Source organism: Oratosquilla oratoria, chromosome 41 (genome assembly GCF_046742065.1).
Source record: "Oratosquilla oratoria isolate Oo_2021 chromosome 41, ASM4674206v1, whole genome shotgun sequence".
Classification (NCBI taxonomy): Eukaryota; Metazoa; Arthropoda; class Malacostraca; order Stomatopoda; family Squillidae; genus Oratosquilla; species Oratosquilla oratoria.
Window position 1 is genome coordinate 5,742,263 of NC_134817.1, and position 13,856 is coordinate 5,756,118.

The 13,856-nt window shown below is 47.6% G+C and overlaps 2 protein-coding genes across 29 annotated transcripts in view; one reads left to right on the top strand and one right to left on the bottom strand.

Moving 5' to 3' along the window:
- Nucleotides 1-1,321: 1,321 nt before the first annotated feature.
- Nucleotides 1,322-13,856, bottom strand: part of Smr (nuclear receptor corepressor smrter) — a 117,517-nt gene continuing 104,982 nt past the window's right edge. For 25 of the 27 annotated variants that reach the window (XM_076177855.1, XM_076177854.1, XM_076177847.1 and 22 more), the window contains 6 exons: nucleotides 10,089-10,268; nucleotides 9,067-9,189; nucleotides 8,792-8,940; nucleotides 7,793-7,925; nucleotides 7,414-7,677; nucleotides 1,322-7,246 (listed from right to left, as the gene is read on the bottom strand). In XM_076177855.1, coding sequence (XP_076033970.1) covers nucleotides 3,120-7,246; nucleotides 7,414-7,677; nucleotides 7,793-7,925; nucleotides 8,792-8,940; nucleotides 9,067-9,189; nucleotides 10,089-10,268 — 4,976 coding nt within the window. In that variant the 3' untranslated portion in view covers nucleotides 1,322-3,119. The remainder of the gene's footprint in view (nucleotides 7,247-7,413; nucleotides 7,678-7,792; nucleotides 7,926-8,791; nucleotides 8,941-9,066; nucleotides 9,190-10,088; nucleotides 10,269-13,856) is intronic. The other 2 variants (XM_076177859.1, XM_076177833.1) reach the window with 1 other exon arrangement.
- LOC143020916 (uncharacterized) overlaps nucleotides 10,222-13,856 on the top strand; it is a 31,252-nt gene continuing 27,617 nt past the window's right edge. Inside the window, exons 1-2 of one of the 2 annotated variants that reach the window (XM_076177862.1) lie at nucleotides 10,222-10,357; nucleotides 10,531-10,659. In XM_076177862.1, the coding sequence (XP_076033977.1) occupies nucleotides 10,603-10,659 (57 nt within the window). In that variant the 5' untranslated portion in view covers nucleotides 10,222-10,357; nucleotides 10,531-10,602. Of the gene's footprint in view, nucleotides 10,358-10,530; nucleotides 10,660-13,856 lie in introns of those variants that run through there. The other variant, XM_076177861.1, reaches the window with a different exon arrangement.

Sequence of the window (13,856 nt, forward strand, 5' to 3'; positions counted from 1 at the left end):
TGTCCACCTCTCACTACGCTTTCCAGCACCCAAGGCATCCACTTGCTTCTCCCAAACCATACCTATCTCCATCCCCCTCCCCTGCCACTTGTGACCCCAATCACCCAAAGCTATCCAGTTCCTCATATTATAACTACATTGATGACCATATATGTACAGTATTGACCTAGTCACATATGCTTACAAACAACTCTTCATATACACACATGCATGCACACCTATGCACTCATATATATGGATATCTAGTGATACATTTATTGGTTGGAATTTAATACCCCAGTGTTGAGTTATACTTTGACATGTTCTTTGTTTCTAAGTAAATTGGGTTTAAATTGATGCATTTATTTAGTGTTCTTCAGAACACTACTGCAGTTTCAAATTCTTATATCTATATGAGGACAGTCATAGTTGCATGTGGAGTTTTAGTTTTTTTTAGGTTGTTGGGTGTTATTCCCAGCATCTTTGCCACATGTTCATTGTAGAGGAATTGGTAATAATTTGTTGTAATGAAGTGGAGGTATTGAAAGGGGTGGATACTGCCTTGTCAGCTTACGTCATTGCTAGGGAGGCCAGCACCATGTGGCACCCAGGAGAGGGATACATTATTTCTTCTGTGTGGCATCATAGTGGTGAAATACTGGCTACTCCCACACTAGTTGTAAAGCCTGATATGTTGTTTGGAATAGGAAGCTTGCCAGGGGAGACAAGGCTTCGACTTTTAACAGTATTTCCTCCACCTTTTCTCATGAGAGCCAACCATCAACTGCTCTATTTCTCATTCACCAACCAGTTGATGTAGAAAGTCTCCCCACACTATTACAATACAAATATCAGTCTAAGATTTCTTACTAGAGATCTGTGGTAGGGTCCAAGAACCATTGTTACCCAATGTGTGGTCACAATTATATATATTTACACCATAGTCATCATCATCAGTTCTCTCAGTACTTACCTCTCCCATTTTTTTCTCATTATTTTCTCCTTCCTGGTTTCGATATTTCCCTTCTGCTCCATCTCCTGATATCCTCTTGGATTGTTGGAACAATAATGAAACGGATTTTGTCGCAAATATGTGATAAAAATCTCAGGCACATTCTGGAAAATCTTCAGCCCATTCAGCTTTGAAAATGGGCAGGTGGGGAAACGAACATTTTCCAGTGGGACAACCCAGTTACATACCGATGCAATTTTTGGTTACCGAGTTAATCACATGGTATTAATATTTCTGCAAAACTGCTCATTTTACAGTAATACATGGTAGTTCATTTTCTACCCAACACCCAAAAGTCACAAACTACAAAGGTAGTAAGACACAACAGCATCATGTTTTGAGCATGTTTATTTCAACAAAAATAACATTTCTGACATTGATGTGGATGGGGTTGAGGAATGCAGAAACAGATGAGACGACAGATGTGTCCTGCTTCCCTCCACCCTTCAACAACTGTTAGGGATAGGGACTGTACAAAGGTAGGGGGGGGGGAGAGGGAGTATGGCAAGGCGAGGGTGCTGGTTTAGGAAACGGGGTGAGGGTATAGGGGGCAGAGGAATGATTGGCATTTTGGGGGGAATATGATGAAGCGTTTGTGTACAATGGTGGTGGAGAAGCCCTTCACCATGTACTAATGGTGAAGGAGCACTAATTGGATGAAATATGGAGGACTGGCCCCAAGACTTAATCAGACCCCTGGTATATATTGTACATTGGCGTAGCAGCAGTAGTAATAGTAGTAGGAGTAACAGTGGTGGTAGAAGGTACAGCAGTAGAAAAAAGTAATATTTGAATAGTGGTTGTTTTAGTGGTAGATGCAGTGATGTTGACAGAAGTAATAACAGTAGTAGCTGAAGAAGGTAGAAGTTGTAGTATATTACATGAAAAAGGGGCCCATGGAATGATACCAGTGTTTGACTATCATTAAATAGTAGTAGTAGTCCCATGTAAAATGCTTTCTTTATTCATGGCCGTAGCCTACAGCAGTGATGAAAAGCTTAAGTTACAATAAATAAAAAGTCTTGTTGAATGCTAAAATCAGTAGATAATGATTAAAAAAGAAAAATATAAATCGAAAAATGTAGAAAGGGGTGTTAAAAGAAAAGAAAAGAAAAAAAAAATGGAGGGAGGGAAGAAGTATGTAAGGGGGGGGGGGTGAAATGAAAAGTGCAAAGCATGGGAATCCACCATTATGGAAATGGGGTAGCATGTCACGTGAGAGGAGCTGGGATGATGGCAAATGGCTGGTGAGTGGAGCATGACTGCGGTGGGAATAATCGTTACAATGACCAATGATGTGGATATGAAGATCACCATAGTATGGAAGAGTTGAGTGAAGGGGAGGGGTATGCAAACACGTGTTACTGGAGAGAAGAAAGGTGGTGAGGAACTGGTGGAAGCAGGATGATGCAAAGTGGAGGATGTGGAAAAGGAGACAGACGAAGGAGGAGTAGGAGAAGAGCATCCAAGACTTGCAAGACAAGAGTGGGGTATGAAGCTGTACGACAACGCAGGAGAGAGGAGCATCGTAGGCCCAGGACCGAGGTGGCCCACGATGGAGAGTGAGAGCACAGCGAAACGTCACCTTGCAGTCACACCAATACATTTGGCCTCCACAAGCGAGGCAACTAGTCACACCCAGAGCCTGAGTATTAACACAAACCACCTACTATATATACATAGATAATTCAGCTTTGTACAACAGTGTGCAGCTTGACAACACATAAACAGATCACAGATAACACTTATCACGGCACTTGTCCAGTCATGGCCGGCTCACCGTCGCCATTTTGCTTTGGCTGACAGTCGACGCAGGTCCCACTACTCCGCCGCGATTACTTGGGCCCGTCGACGCTGTTGCTGCTGCTGTTGCTGCTGTTGCTGCTGCTGCCATGGTCACCACACCTTGTCGACCTACACTACCGCTGCCACCACTTCCCCTAGTCATCCCACTGCCAGCCCCACCTCCGCCACCATAACGCCCTGGTTGATAACCTGGCGGCGAAGTGAGGTGTTGCTGATGCTGAGGATGATGCTGGAGGTGGCGGTGTTGATGCAGACGGTGGTGGTGGTGTTGCTGTTGTTGTTGTTGTTGCTGGTGGTGATGGTGGTAAGCAGCAGCTGCGTGTCAGTCATCGTCACTTACTGGTTCAACGTTGGGCTCATAGCCGTGCAGGCGGCCTGCACTTTGTTGAGGAGGTGCTCCCGGTGTGCTTGTGGGCACAGGTGAAGGATTGGCTGGGCCTCCAGAGGGTGGAGCACCACCCGACGATCGGTATCCCGGAAAGGGGTACGGGTATTGCCCAGGTGCCATACTACTGGGCGGGTAGGTAGCTACATGGGCAGTTCGATCAGACAGATCTCCACCCTTGGGAGGAATGCCTTTGGAAGCACCAGGGTCACCGCCACTTGATTTGGGTGGTCCTGCGTGATCTCGAGGCGTCTCGTCTATGACCATATCATCAGACTGGGGTGAGTCGGCAACTTCCTCACGAGAGGGTGGAGGTGCCAATGCATTATTTTCCCCTTTGTCTCCACCTGTTGATCGCGGTCTCATGGGAGGCCGCTGCTGTGGGGGTGGGACTTGTTGCTGCTGCTGGGCAACAACATCAGGAGGGGGCCCTTCCAGTCTTGGTTTCTTTCTAGAAGGGTCCTCCACTTCATGGGACGGAGGCTGAGATCCTGGTGTTTCTGACCGTGAATGTCTCGTCCCTCCCGCAGAGCCACAGCGTCCATCCTCCTCATGACTTCTCTTGGGCTCTGACTCGTCAGACGTACGCATTGCTTCAACAATTTTCTTGCGAACATAATCAAACATACCAGCTGAATGAGGCTGTTGTTGATAAGGAGTCCGCTTTTGAAACATCCAGCCTTTCCCACCATCACTGCCATGATTCACCTCTCCACCTGGCATTGTTCCACCTCCCCCATTTCCTGGCGGAGATATAGGTTCAACAGGAAAGGTTCCCACAGTAGATGACACAGGTACATTAGGTGTGGTTCTGTTCTTAGTGTCAGTACGTGGTGACCCCTGAACAATGCGGGTTATTTTCCGCTCATCGGGGGCGAGGGGCTGAGATGCTGGAGCGGTGTGATGATGTGCCGATGTACTCATATTTTGTGGCATGCGGTGGGGAGACCGACTCTCTCCTCTTTCCTTTAAATCTTTGTCTCCACCCGGCATGCCCGGCCGCAGTTTCCACTGATCATATTGTGGTGCCATGGACACTGGGGGGTTGCCTGCCGTAGGCTGCCCCATCCGTCCATCAGGTCGATTGATTTCAATAGGTGCTCGACCATATGGCATTCCTGGGGAAATTTTACGAGCATCACCAGAAAATTCACGATTACGTGCATCACCCATCAATTCACGATTAATAACAGAATCCATGTGTGCCTGTATAGACTTAGGCCCATGGTGCTGCGCAGATGCATGAAGAGATGCGCCAAGGCCCTCCTTATGATTGGGTGCGGCATGCACGTGCGGACGGTCTGGGCCATCCTCAAGGGTCACTACCTCTTTCTCCCGTATGGGAGCTGCTGGCGAACGCACACGTTTGTCTCCCTCCACTACGTGCAGACCATGACCTCCTGGTTCTTGTTGGCCATCACGACCATGACTGATTTGTTCCTTGATGATGTGGTCAATAAGCGTGGCGGCCGTGACAGACACGTCATTATTCTGGCCTCGGTGTTTGGGGGACGGGTTTGCTTTGGGCTGTTCCTTTGGGTAACACATCATCGTATTTTTTTCGAACTCTTCTTTGCTGACTGGAGGTTTGATCCCAACATTGGGGTTACGGTGTTCTTCCTTAGTAAACCTAGCCAAACGATCAATGTCTGGTCGTTCATAATATCGACGGTCTTCTACTGTGGCAGGCCCTCGGCCTTCCATGATGACCCCTCGTGGATCCATCTTCTCACGGTCTGTCCTTCCACCTTCAGACATTGGACGCCCACTTCTCATACTATCTGCCAGTTGCTTCTCCAGCCCTTCCAGCTGTCGGTTGTCATGGACAAGGGGAGGCCCTGGGGGAGCATTAACATGACTCCTGTTGTCTCGCCTCATGTCCACCGAACTCGACGAGTAGGACCCACGTGCCACAGCCAGGTCCACTAATGTGTTCAGGGCCTCAGTACCACCTGGATTTGGAGCATGGCGGGGTGAGCAGCGCTCTATCTCTGCCCGAGGTGAACCACTCTTAGGAGGTGCAAGCTGAGGAGGCAACTGTGAGGTTGGCTTACTGGGCGGCCTGCGCTGAATGACTCCTACTCGGAGAGGTGGTGTTGGGGCAGACATGCCCGGAGATCGGAAATCCCGAGGAGAATGTGCAGGCTCACTTGTAGGTGGAGTGGGAGTTGCATCTCTGTTTGATGCTGGAGATGGAGAAGGTCGAGACACTCGTGCATCATGCGGCATACTGTACGAAATTCCTGATGGTTGTCCCTGTGGAGGGAAGGTACCTGGATGTCCCGCAGGATAATACATAGCACGTGGATCTACACTTCTGGGGTCCACACTTCTGGGCTCACACGCTCTAGGATCTACTATGCGCAAGTCTGTGGACCGGTGATCCCGAGGATCAATTGTTCGTGGATCTGGAGGACCTCGTGGTTCCATCACTCTGAAGTCCATAATGCGGCCACCCGCAGCAGTGACTGGAAGGGTCCGGTGATCACGAATATCTGCTCCCTGTGGACTCGGGTCACGTCCTCGTGGGGAAACCCTCGCCTCTTTCTCATTGCCACCAGTTCCACGCCGATTCAACATTTGCTGTGAAGTAATATAATCATTGGCAATTATTTGTCGTGTCTGCGAATCAGAATACATAGGCTTCTGGTATGGGAAACTTGCAATGCCAGGCCTGTGCTGACGGAAGTGATCCCGCTCATATGTGATGGGAACGGCAGGCCGTGGAATGATTTCCACACCACTCCCAGGCCTGGGCTCATAAGGCAGGTGCCCATCCTTGGTGATGGTGGTGCGCTTGATGTCGTGGTGCATAGGTGTCCCCTGTGTGATAGATCCACCCTCCTTGCCATGACCAGCAGGTTTTGCCATTACCTCAAAGCGAGAGGACTGAGTCAATGGCAACGAGACTATTGAGGGCTGGTTGACGGGTGTTCCGTGTGTGATGGATCCTACATAGGGAGCCGAGGCTGGTTTCTCTGGTTTCATGAGTGAAATATGAGATGCAGAAACTGGGACCTGATGACGTGTGATAGGGGAGGGCGGGGCCATGCTGGGCTTTGGAGTCTTCCTTTGTGCAGCAGGGGGAGGTGGTCGAACCGAGCCTGTATAAAGGTGTGGAGATGCAGACCCCGAGGGCCTGCCACACGACATGATGGGGGGCGGCTGGTGGCCCAAGGCCCGTGAGTCTGGTACAAAGGCCGAAGGGGACTTGGTGCGAATATCTTGGCATGGCTGGAAACGGTCCATCTCATGAAGGGGCAGTTTAGAGTAATTGGAGTTTGCATGGGCACGTGGAGGTTGTGTCTCTTTGCTGGAAATGTTGATCTCAGTTCCTCTACGCATTGGAGGTGGAGGTGGTGGCTTGGGTTGTGGCAGCGGATGCTGTGTTGGAGGGGAACGGTCTCTCTTCTTGACACTTAAATCCAGGCCTTTACAGTCATTGTCTGCGGGAGCCATGCCTGGGCCGGAGTGTGGACGCTGCGGAAGACCAGCATGTGGGTCCGAAACTGCTGACCACATATTCATGTCAGGTATGCGGGCTCCAGGCATGGGCCTTGGTTCCCGGGGATATTCCCGAGGAGGGTTTGGCCTGTTATATGGACAGCGTTCCAGTAGAGATGTGATGGTTGGAGACTTGCTGGGTGGTGGCGGACCCTTTGTCTGTATAGAATCTTCGATAGTTTGATCGATAATTTCTCGTACTGTCTGGGTTGCTCGAAAATCTTTGGTGTTTCCCTGGTGGGCTGCTGGTGGTGGTTGTGGCTGTGGTGGCTGTGCTGGTGGCTGGTGGTGAGCCATCTTAGGATGACCACTGGGGGGTGCTACCACAGCTGATGTAGGTGGAGGCCTGGGTAAAGAAGACCTATCCCCGGGCGTTGGGATATGCTGTACCTCTGGGGAGTCCCGTCCTGCCATACTCTGCCCTTCATCAGCACTGGCAGTGGTTGAACTGTCATAGTCCTCCTTCACATTGGCAGGTGGAGGCATGAAGGACGGAGGTGGCACGGGCTCCTTAATCATGCTATCCTTAGCATCCTTTGTTTCAGGACGTTTTTCAACACCTAAGACAAAGAAAGAGAAATCAATTAAGTGTGTGACCAAACCTTACAAAATGCAACCTATTAAGATGCATGGGTAAGCTTACAATTCCTCATCCTAACCAAAGAACCATTAAGATTTATTTAGTGTAACTATCCACTTGGGTAATTCAGTCTAATCTTTATCTCACCATCAATATTGTTGGGCTGTGCTTGCGCTTGCAAAGAGGGCTGCTGTTGCTGTTGTTGTTGCTGTTGCTGCTGCTGCTGCTGTGGCTGTTGTGGTGGCTGAGACGGTCTTGCAGCTGCTGGTGCTGCACTTGGAGGACCAGGTGAGGGAGCTGAATGAGTGTCAGACGAGTCATGTGGGGGTGGTGCTCCCATCTCATCACAACTCGAAGTGGATGATCCACTCTCTTCCTCATCTGTTACCGTTGGCGGACCATCTGTTTTACCTGAAGCAATCCCAGATTCAATAAATTTCATTTAACAATAATAACTTCTACATGGCTGTATGAACATTTGACCTTGACTAGTCTATCTTTTTACACCCTATTTCCATTCTCTTACCTCTGGCTTTCCGGTACTCTGCCACAACATCATCAAGGTAATACTTCTTTTTATAATTGAAGTAAAAATTCTTACACTGCCCTTCTGTCTTGCTGGGTAATCTCTCTGCTACTCGTGACCAATGTGGACCAACCTGCAAAAAATACAAAATACAACAAAAAATGAAGAGAAACAATTCTAAGCACATTCATCAAATTTAGCAAAAACATGCTTCAGATTAATAAGAAGGAAGGAAGCATGGATAAGAATGATACTGACAGAGAATAGAGAGGCAGGGCAAGGGTAAAAAACAATACGGAGGAGGTTGATGGGAGCAAAACATGTAAAAGAATGGTTGAGACAAGAAGTCTGGTAAGACTGGCCGATGCACAGGAAAATGCCAAGTACAGCAAAAATTGGAGGATGACTGGGTATGTGAAAGGTAGAGTAGGGGGAGATAGAAAGAGAGGGAAAAAGGGGGGGGGCAAAGCTGAGCATTGAGATGGAAGGAATGGCAAACATGGGCATATGTAAAGCAAGAAGCAATTCAATTTTTGTGTCAAGTCCTGCCAACTGGAAGCCTTTATCCCCACAGCAGCTAACACTGGTCCTTGGGCCCTCCCACAGATCTCTCTGGGAAGATACTTTAGACTGTCTGCATTGTATTGGTGTAGGACTGTTTCATGCTGAGGGAAGCAGGAGTTGTTGATGGTTGTTGGCTCTCCTTGTGTTTTAATGGGGAGGAAATACAAAGTTGATATCTTAGGTCCGGCCTGAAGACCAAACAAATTGGGTTTGAAGATGGGTGGAACCACCTCAAGTACTTGGAGTGACTGAACAAAGGTAAAGGAAAAGTGGTACAGCTGATTGCGTGGTGTAGGTGGGTAAAGGTAAGGCACATGAAAATCAAAGCAGGAGATATCATGATAAGGTAACAACACTGAAGATGAAGGCTGAATGAGCGGTAGAGAAAAATGAGAAGAGAAGGATTGGGGAAGGTTCTTGTTTCAAAAGACTTACCTCGCGTAGCACCCGTCGAAGTGTCTCCACATCATCATCTGACCAACGAGCAGGATCGACAGGCTCCTCATTAGCCACCTCTGGGCCAAGGCGGCGCGAGATGCGGTTATGGCAGGCTGAGCAGCATTTAGTGACATCAGGAGGAATTTCTGCACAGCCAAGAAAAGGCATCTATGTGATGTCTGCATGCAATATTCTCTCTTTTTTTTCCACAATCTTTGTAAAATACAAGGCATCATACAGATAGCATTTTACACAACTAAGTTAACACTTACGGAATTCCTTCATGATGGGGTCCTTGATCTCCTGTGGAAGGTCTGGCCACTTGGAGGGGAAAGGGCGTAGTCTCTTCCCCCTCCACTTTGGCGTTGGACATGTTGGGATGGGACACCTGGAAGACCAACACCACGCATTGCTTCATTATTACAGAGAAGTATAACCACAACTACTGTCAAACCCCTTTCCATTTAAAAGACCAGACACCCACAGTTTTGTTTTTTTCAGATTTTATAAACACACCCTCCCACCTAAGAAAAAATTCAATGTGGCTAGACTTTAACATTTCAATTTTGGAAAGGTGTTCTCAGGCCCTCCATGGGATGACCTGAGAACAGTCGCCAGTCACTACAAGTTTCCAGTCTGTGAAATTTGAGGCAACGGTTATCATCATAATTATAAAGGCTAACTAAAATTATTTGTCATCTTAGGAGTTTAGGTTGCAGACAAAATCATACTTGAGAATTATTTCATAAGCTTGAGAACAAACTCTCTAATCACTTTTCCTGCATATGTGCACTGGACTTCAAGAAAACATGACTGTACTAGGACATTTGATACATGTAAGCTATTAACCACTTTGGTGCATGAGGATGTCAGCATCTTGATTATATATATTTTTTTTGTAATTGTACATGAGTTATCCCAGGATTCTGTGAACTGGGTTGATCACGTCTTGTGTTTAATTATTACTCATAGTAAAAGATAACTAAATAATACAGCAGTGACTATATTTTATAATTCAAATAGTGATGCAGTGTACATAAGGCAACCGATACTGTGTGTGAGAATTGGACTTGTACTGAGGTGGGATTCTTGATGGTGGGGTTTTCCAAGATGTTAATTGGTTTGTAAGTTCAGTATCCTGAACACACAAAATTTTTCATGCACACCCATGAAAATATTCTCACTACAACTTTGACAACATATTCATTCATCTTTTAATGGTACATATAATATTTTGACGTATTCTGTACTAGTAACATATATGCAAGTTTAATAACTCTACATATATATACTCACTGTGTAAACCTTCTCCTTACTGCACGGCACCTGCAGGCTGTACAGACACGTGGATTGGGTGGCAGTTCTTCAGGAGGAAGGCCATACTGTGAGGCCTCGCCTGGATTGACACGCCGCGACTGTCCGTAGTGTTCCAGCTGAGCTCCACATGCCGCACACTCATGGGGGCCTCCTTTCCCTGAAACAAGAAACAAACAGAATTGTAGCCGAGGTACAAAGAGGGAAAGCAGTAGATAAACTCTTCTCCTTAATCTGCACAACCCTGTGGTATGAATGATCTACTTTCATTAACTCTTTGTTAGAGGGCACTATGTTTCTAGTGTCCCCGTCAGTTGCAAAGGCAGTCGGAGTTTTGGTGATAATGGGCATAATCAATATACAATTTTACACAAAAATATGTATACAAGTGCTTATATGGTGGCACTTTTATTCTCCTGCAGGCAGTCAAGTGAAGTTGGGTTATTTAAGAGAAAAGACAAGAACATAAGAGCCCGTCCACAGATCTATACAAGATGCAATATTGGAACTGCTGTCAATATTGTGGAAGTGTGGAGTTATTTCTGTTTCTTGTAAGTACCTTCTGCATCCCTTTCAAATCTTTGAATTTCTCAGACTCCCATTTTCTGTCTTGTTTGAATATTCTTGTTAGCATTTCCTTAGTATTTTCAACTGTTTCTTACTGCAGTTGACTTTCTCTATTTTCTGCTTATGCTGCAACTGTCTTCTCAATTTTTTTTTCCATGTGTTTGCTTTCAATTGTGGGTCTGTCTTCCATTTCCTCCTCCCGATTTAGATTTTTTATAGCTTTCAGTTTAAAGTAGGTTCTTGTGCACCCATCCCTTCTTGTGTAAAGAGGAGATGAAGAGGAGTTCACACCAGAAGGAGCCTGGCTGCGACTGATGTTCACACACACACACACACACACACATATATATATATATATATATATATATATATATATATATATACACACACACACACACCCATCATCAGTAATTTCCTGAGATTTATGTAAGCATGTTTGTGTGTGTATGTGTGTGTGTGTGTGTATTTACTTAGTTGTATTATATGAGAAGGGGAGCTATGCTCATGGTGACCCTTCTTTGTATCTTTCAGCATCAAGTTTTTTTTCTTAAAATCTTGAATAATGTTTGCACACACTGTTTCTTTGTCTAATTTGTTCCAGTTATCTATCACTCTGTGTGTGTGTGTGTGTGTGTGAATGTGTGCTCACATTTACATAACTGTAACATACAGGATAAGAGCCATATTCCTGAGGTCCCATATCTCTGCTTCTGGTAATCAAACCAGGCCCCACGCTAGTTTATGTTTCCCAACTGTACTATGACTGACTCATACATACACACACACAAACACACACACACACGTTCTTGATGACGTACAAAAACATGCCTACCTTTGTACCGACATTTATTCATATCAGTTCAAAACCTCATTCACAATTTTTTGCATCCCCCAGAATGTGGGGGATTATCCTCAGTTTTACAACTCCTTGTAACCAGTTTTGCCTGTACCTCGAGATAGTATTTATCCTTCCCTTTCTTCTTGTCATTACACCAATTCATTGTCTTCTTTCTTTTTAAAATCACTTATGGTTAAACCTCCATTACTTTCGGTGGTAGTTTACTCCAATCTACTTGTGCCCCATTTCTCTATCTATCTATCTATCTATCTATCTATCTCTCGTGATCGCGAATTAACAACGAAATATCATAGGTAACACCAGGCTGGACCGAACGAGTGACAACAGTTTGCAAATGGATTGGAGTGAAAACTGTAGGCAACTGAGGAGTGAGAAAGAAAAAATGGGAGGTGAGTAGATAGAGAAGGGGGTGGGGGATTGGGAGAGAGAGGGAGAGAGAGAGAGAGAGAGAGAGAGAGAGAGAGAGAGAGAGAGAGAGAGAGAGAGAGAGGAGAGAGAGAGAGAGAGAGAAGGGGTGATGCAAGGCGACCAATCCAGCACTTGTAGTTAGACTGGGCGGCAGAGAGAACAGATTCAATGCAAGAAATGGACTTGCAAAGGGGTGCATGCCGGAGTGGGCAGTGTTTGTGCGGCGTGCGCGGGAGGGGCGGGAGACGAGATATACAGGGGAAAGCTGCCTATGCAAACGGAGACAGCCGTGGAGTGGGGAACGAAGGAACGGTAGGGGAAGAGGGAACCGTGGCTTGCGAGAGAAAGGAGGGGATGAGGGGGGAGGGGGGCACGCGGAACATATGGATATTTTAGGACCTGGACTTTGCTGGACAATATTGAGGCAGGGGCCGGACCCAAGGGCGATAGATCATGTTTGGGCAGTGAAAAAGGTGGGGGCAGAGTATTCGTGCATGGAGGGGGAGGGGGGCTCCTACAACGAATGGAAAGAGGGGGGTGGGGGGTTGCAAGGTCAGAGAGACCACGGAGGAAGCATTTGACAAACAAGCGGAGGGCGGCGAGTGGGTTGGCAGCAGATGCGGCAATGCTAAAGGACGACGATGTGCGGCGGCGGCAGCGGCAGCGGCTGCCGCAGGAGCAGTAGTGGCGGTGGTGGTGGTGGCGGCGGCGGCGGTTTAAGCCGGCCTGTTGACACAATCATTTGGTAAATTAATACGCTGAGAGCCGTGTTTGCCTGCCCGGTCTGAGGCTCATAATGCAGATTGGCACCTGAAATATTCATACGACACACACAAGTAGCAGCAACCATCTCCACCACGCCCGCACGCACACCTAGCCCCTCGCCACGAGCACCACGTCAAGGGCCAAAGGACAAGCAAAAGGAGAACCACAAACACCGCGGCGCAGGAGGAGGAGGAACAGTCCTGGCGCATGCGCAGAGCAGCGCCCAGGCGGCCACGCTCGCGCACTATCCTAGATTGGAAAGCAGGAAGGGCAACAAGGAGGAAGAGAAGAAGAAGAGACGGAAGATGAGGTGGAGGAGAGAAGAGGAGGAGGAGGAAAGGTAGGAGGAGGAAAGGTAGGGGAAGACGAGGAGACGTGGAAGGGGGGGGGGTAGGGATGGGAAAGGAGCGAGGGAGAAGGAAAGTAAAGAGTGTCGGAGTTTGGGTTAAAAGGGGAATGTGGAGTGTAGAAGCTGGGGGGGAGGGGGGAGAAAGTGGAGGAGTTGGTGGAAGAGCATTCCACGCGCGGTTGGGTGTCAAGGGGGTTCTGAGGAGGAAAGGTGAGAGGGAAGGAAAGAAAAGGGCGGTGGTGACTAGGGTCAGTAAGCATGGCTGTAGGAGCTAAGGGCAAAGGTGGGTGGGTGGGAGGGTGGGAGAGGGAGCTTCGAGAGGGGGGCAAGGGCCGGGGTGGTAGGGGGGGGGGATAGGGAGATCAGAATCACTAACTGAAAAACGATGACACAGATACGCACACGCACACACAGAGAGAGGGGGAAGGAGGGAGATAACATGAAAAGGAGTTAAAACCGGAACTGGGATATGGAACAGCGGTCAGGAGGGGGAAAACAATATGGAACAAAGAGATGAGAAACGAGTGGGAGGAGTGTGGGGGGGGGTGCCCAAGGGAGGCGGTGAGTTGGGGGAGTTACGAAATAAGAGTCGAAATGGCAAAGGAGTCTGCAGGAAGGAGACAGGATCGGATGCTGAAAGACAAAAATTAAACAACACAAAAAAAATTGGGGGGAGGCGGGGCTCAGATGCAAGTAAAATAAAAGCTACAGAGGATTAAGACAGAAGTGGAAGAATGTAGAGTTGGGAGGGGGGGGTTGACGTGTCATGAACTGAGAATTCGAAAGGGCGGGGGAGGGGA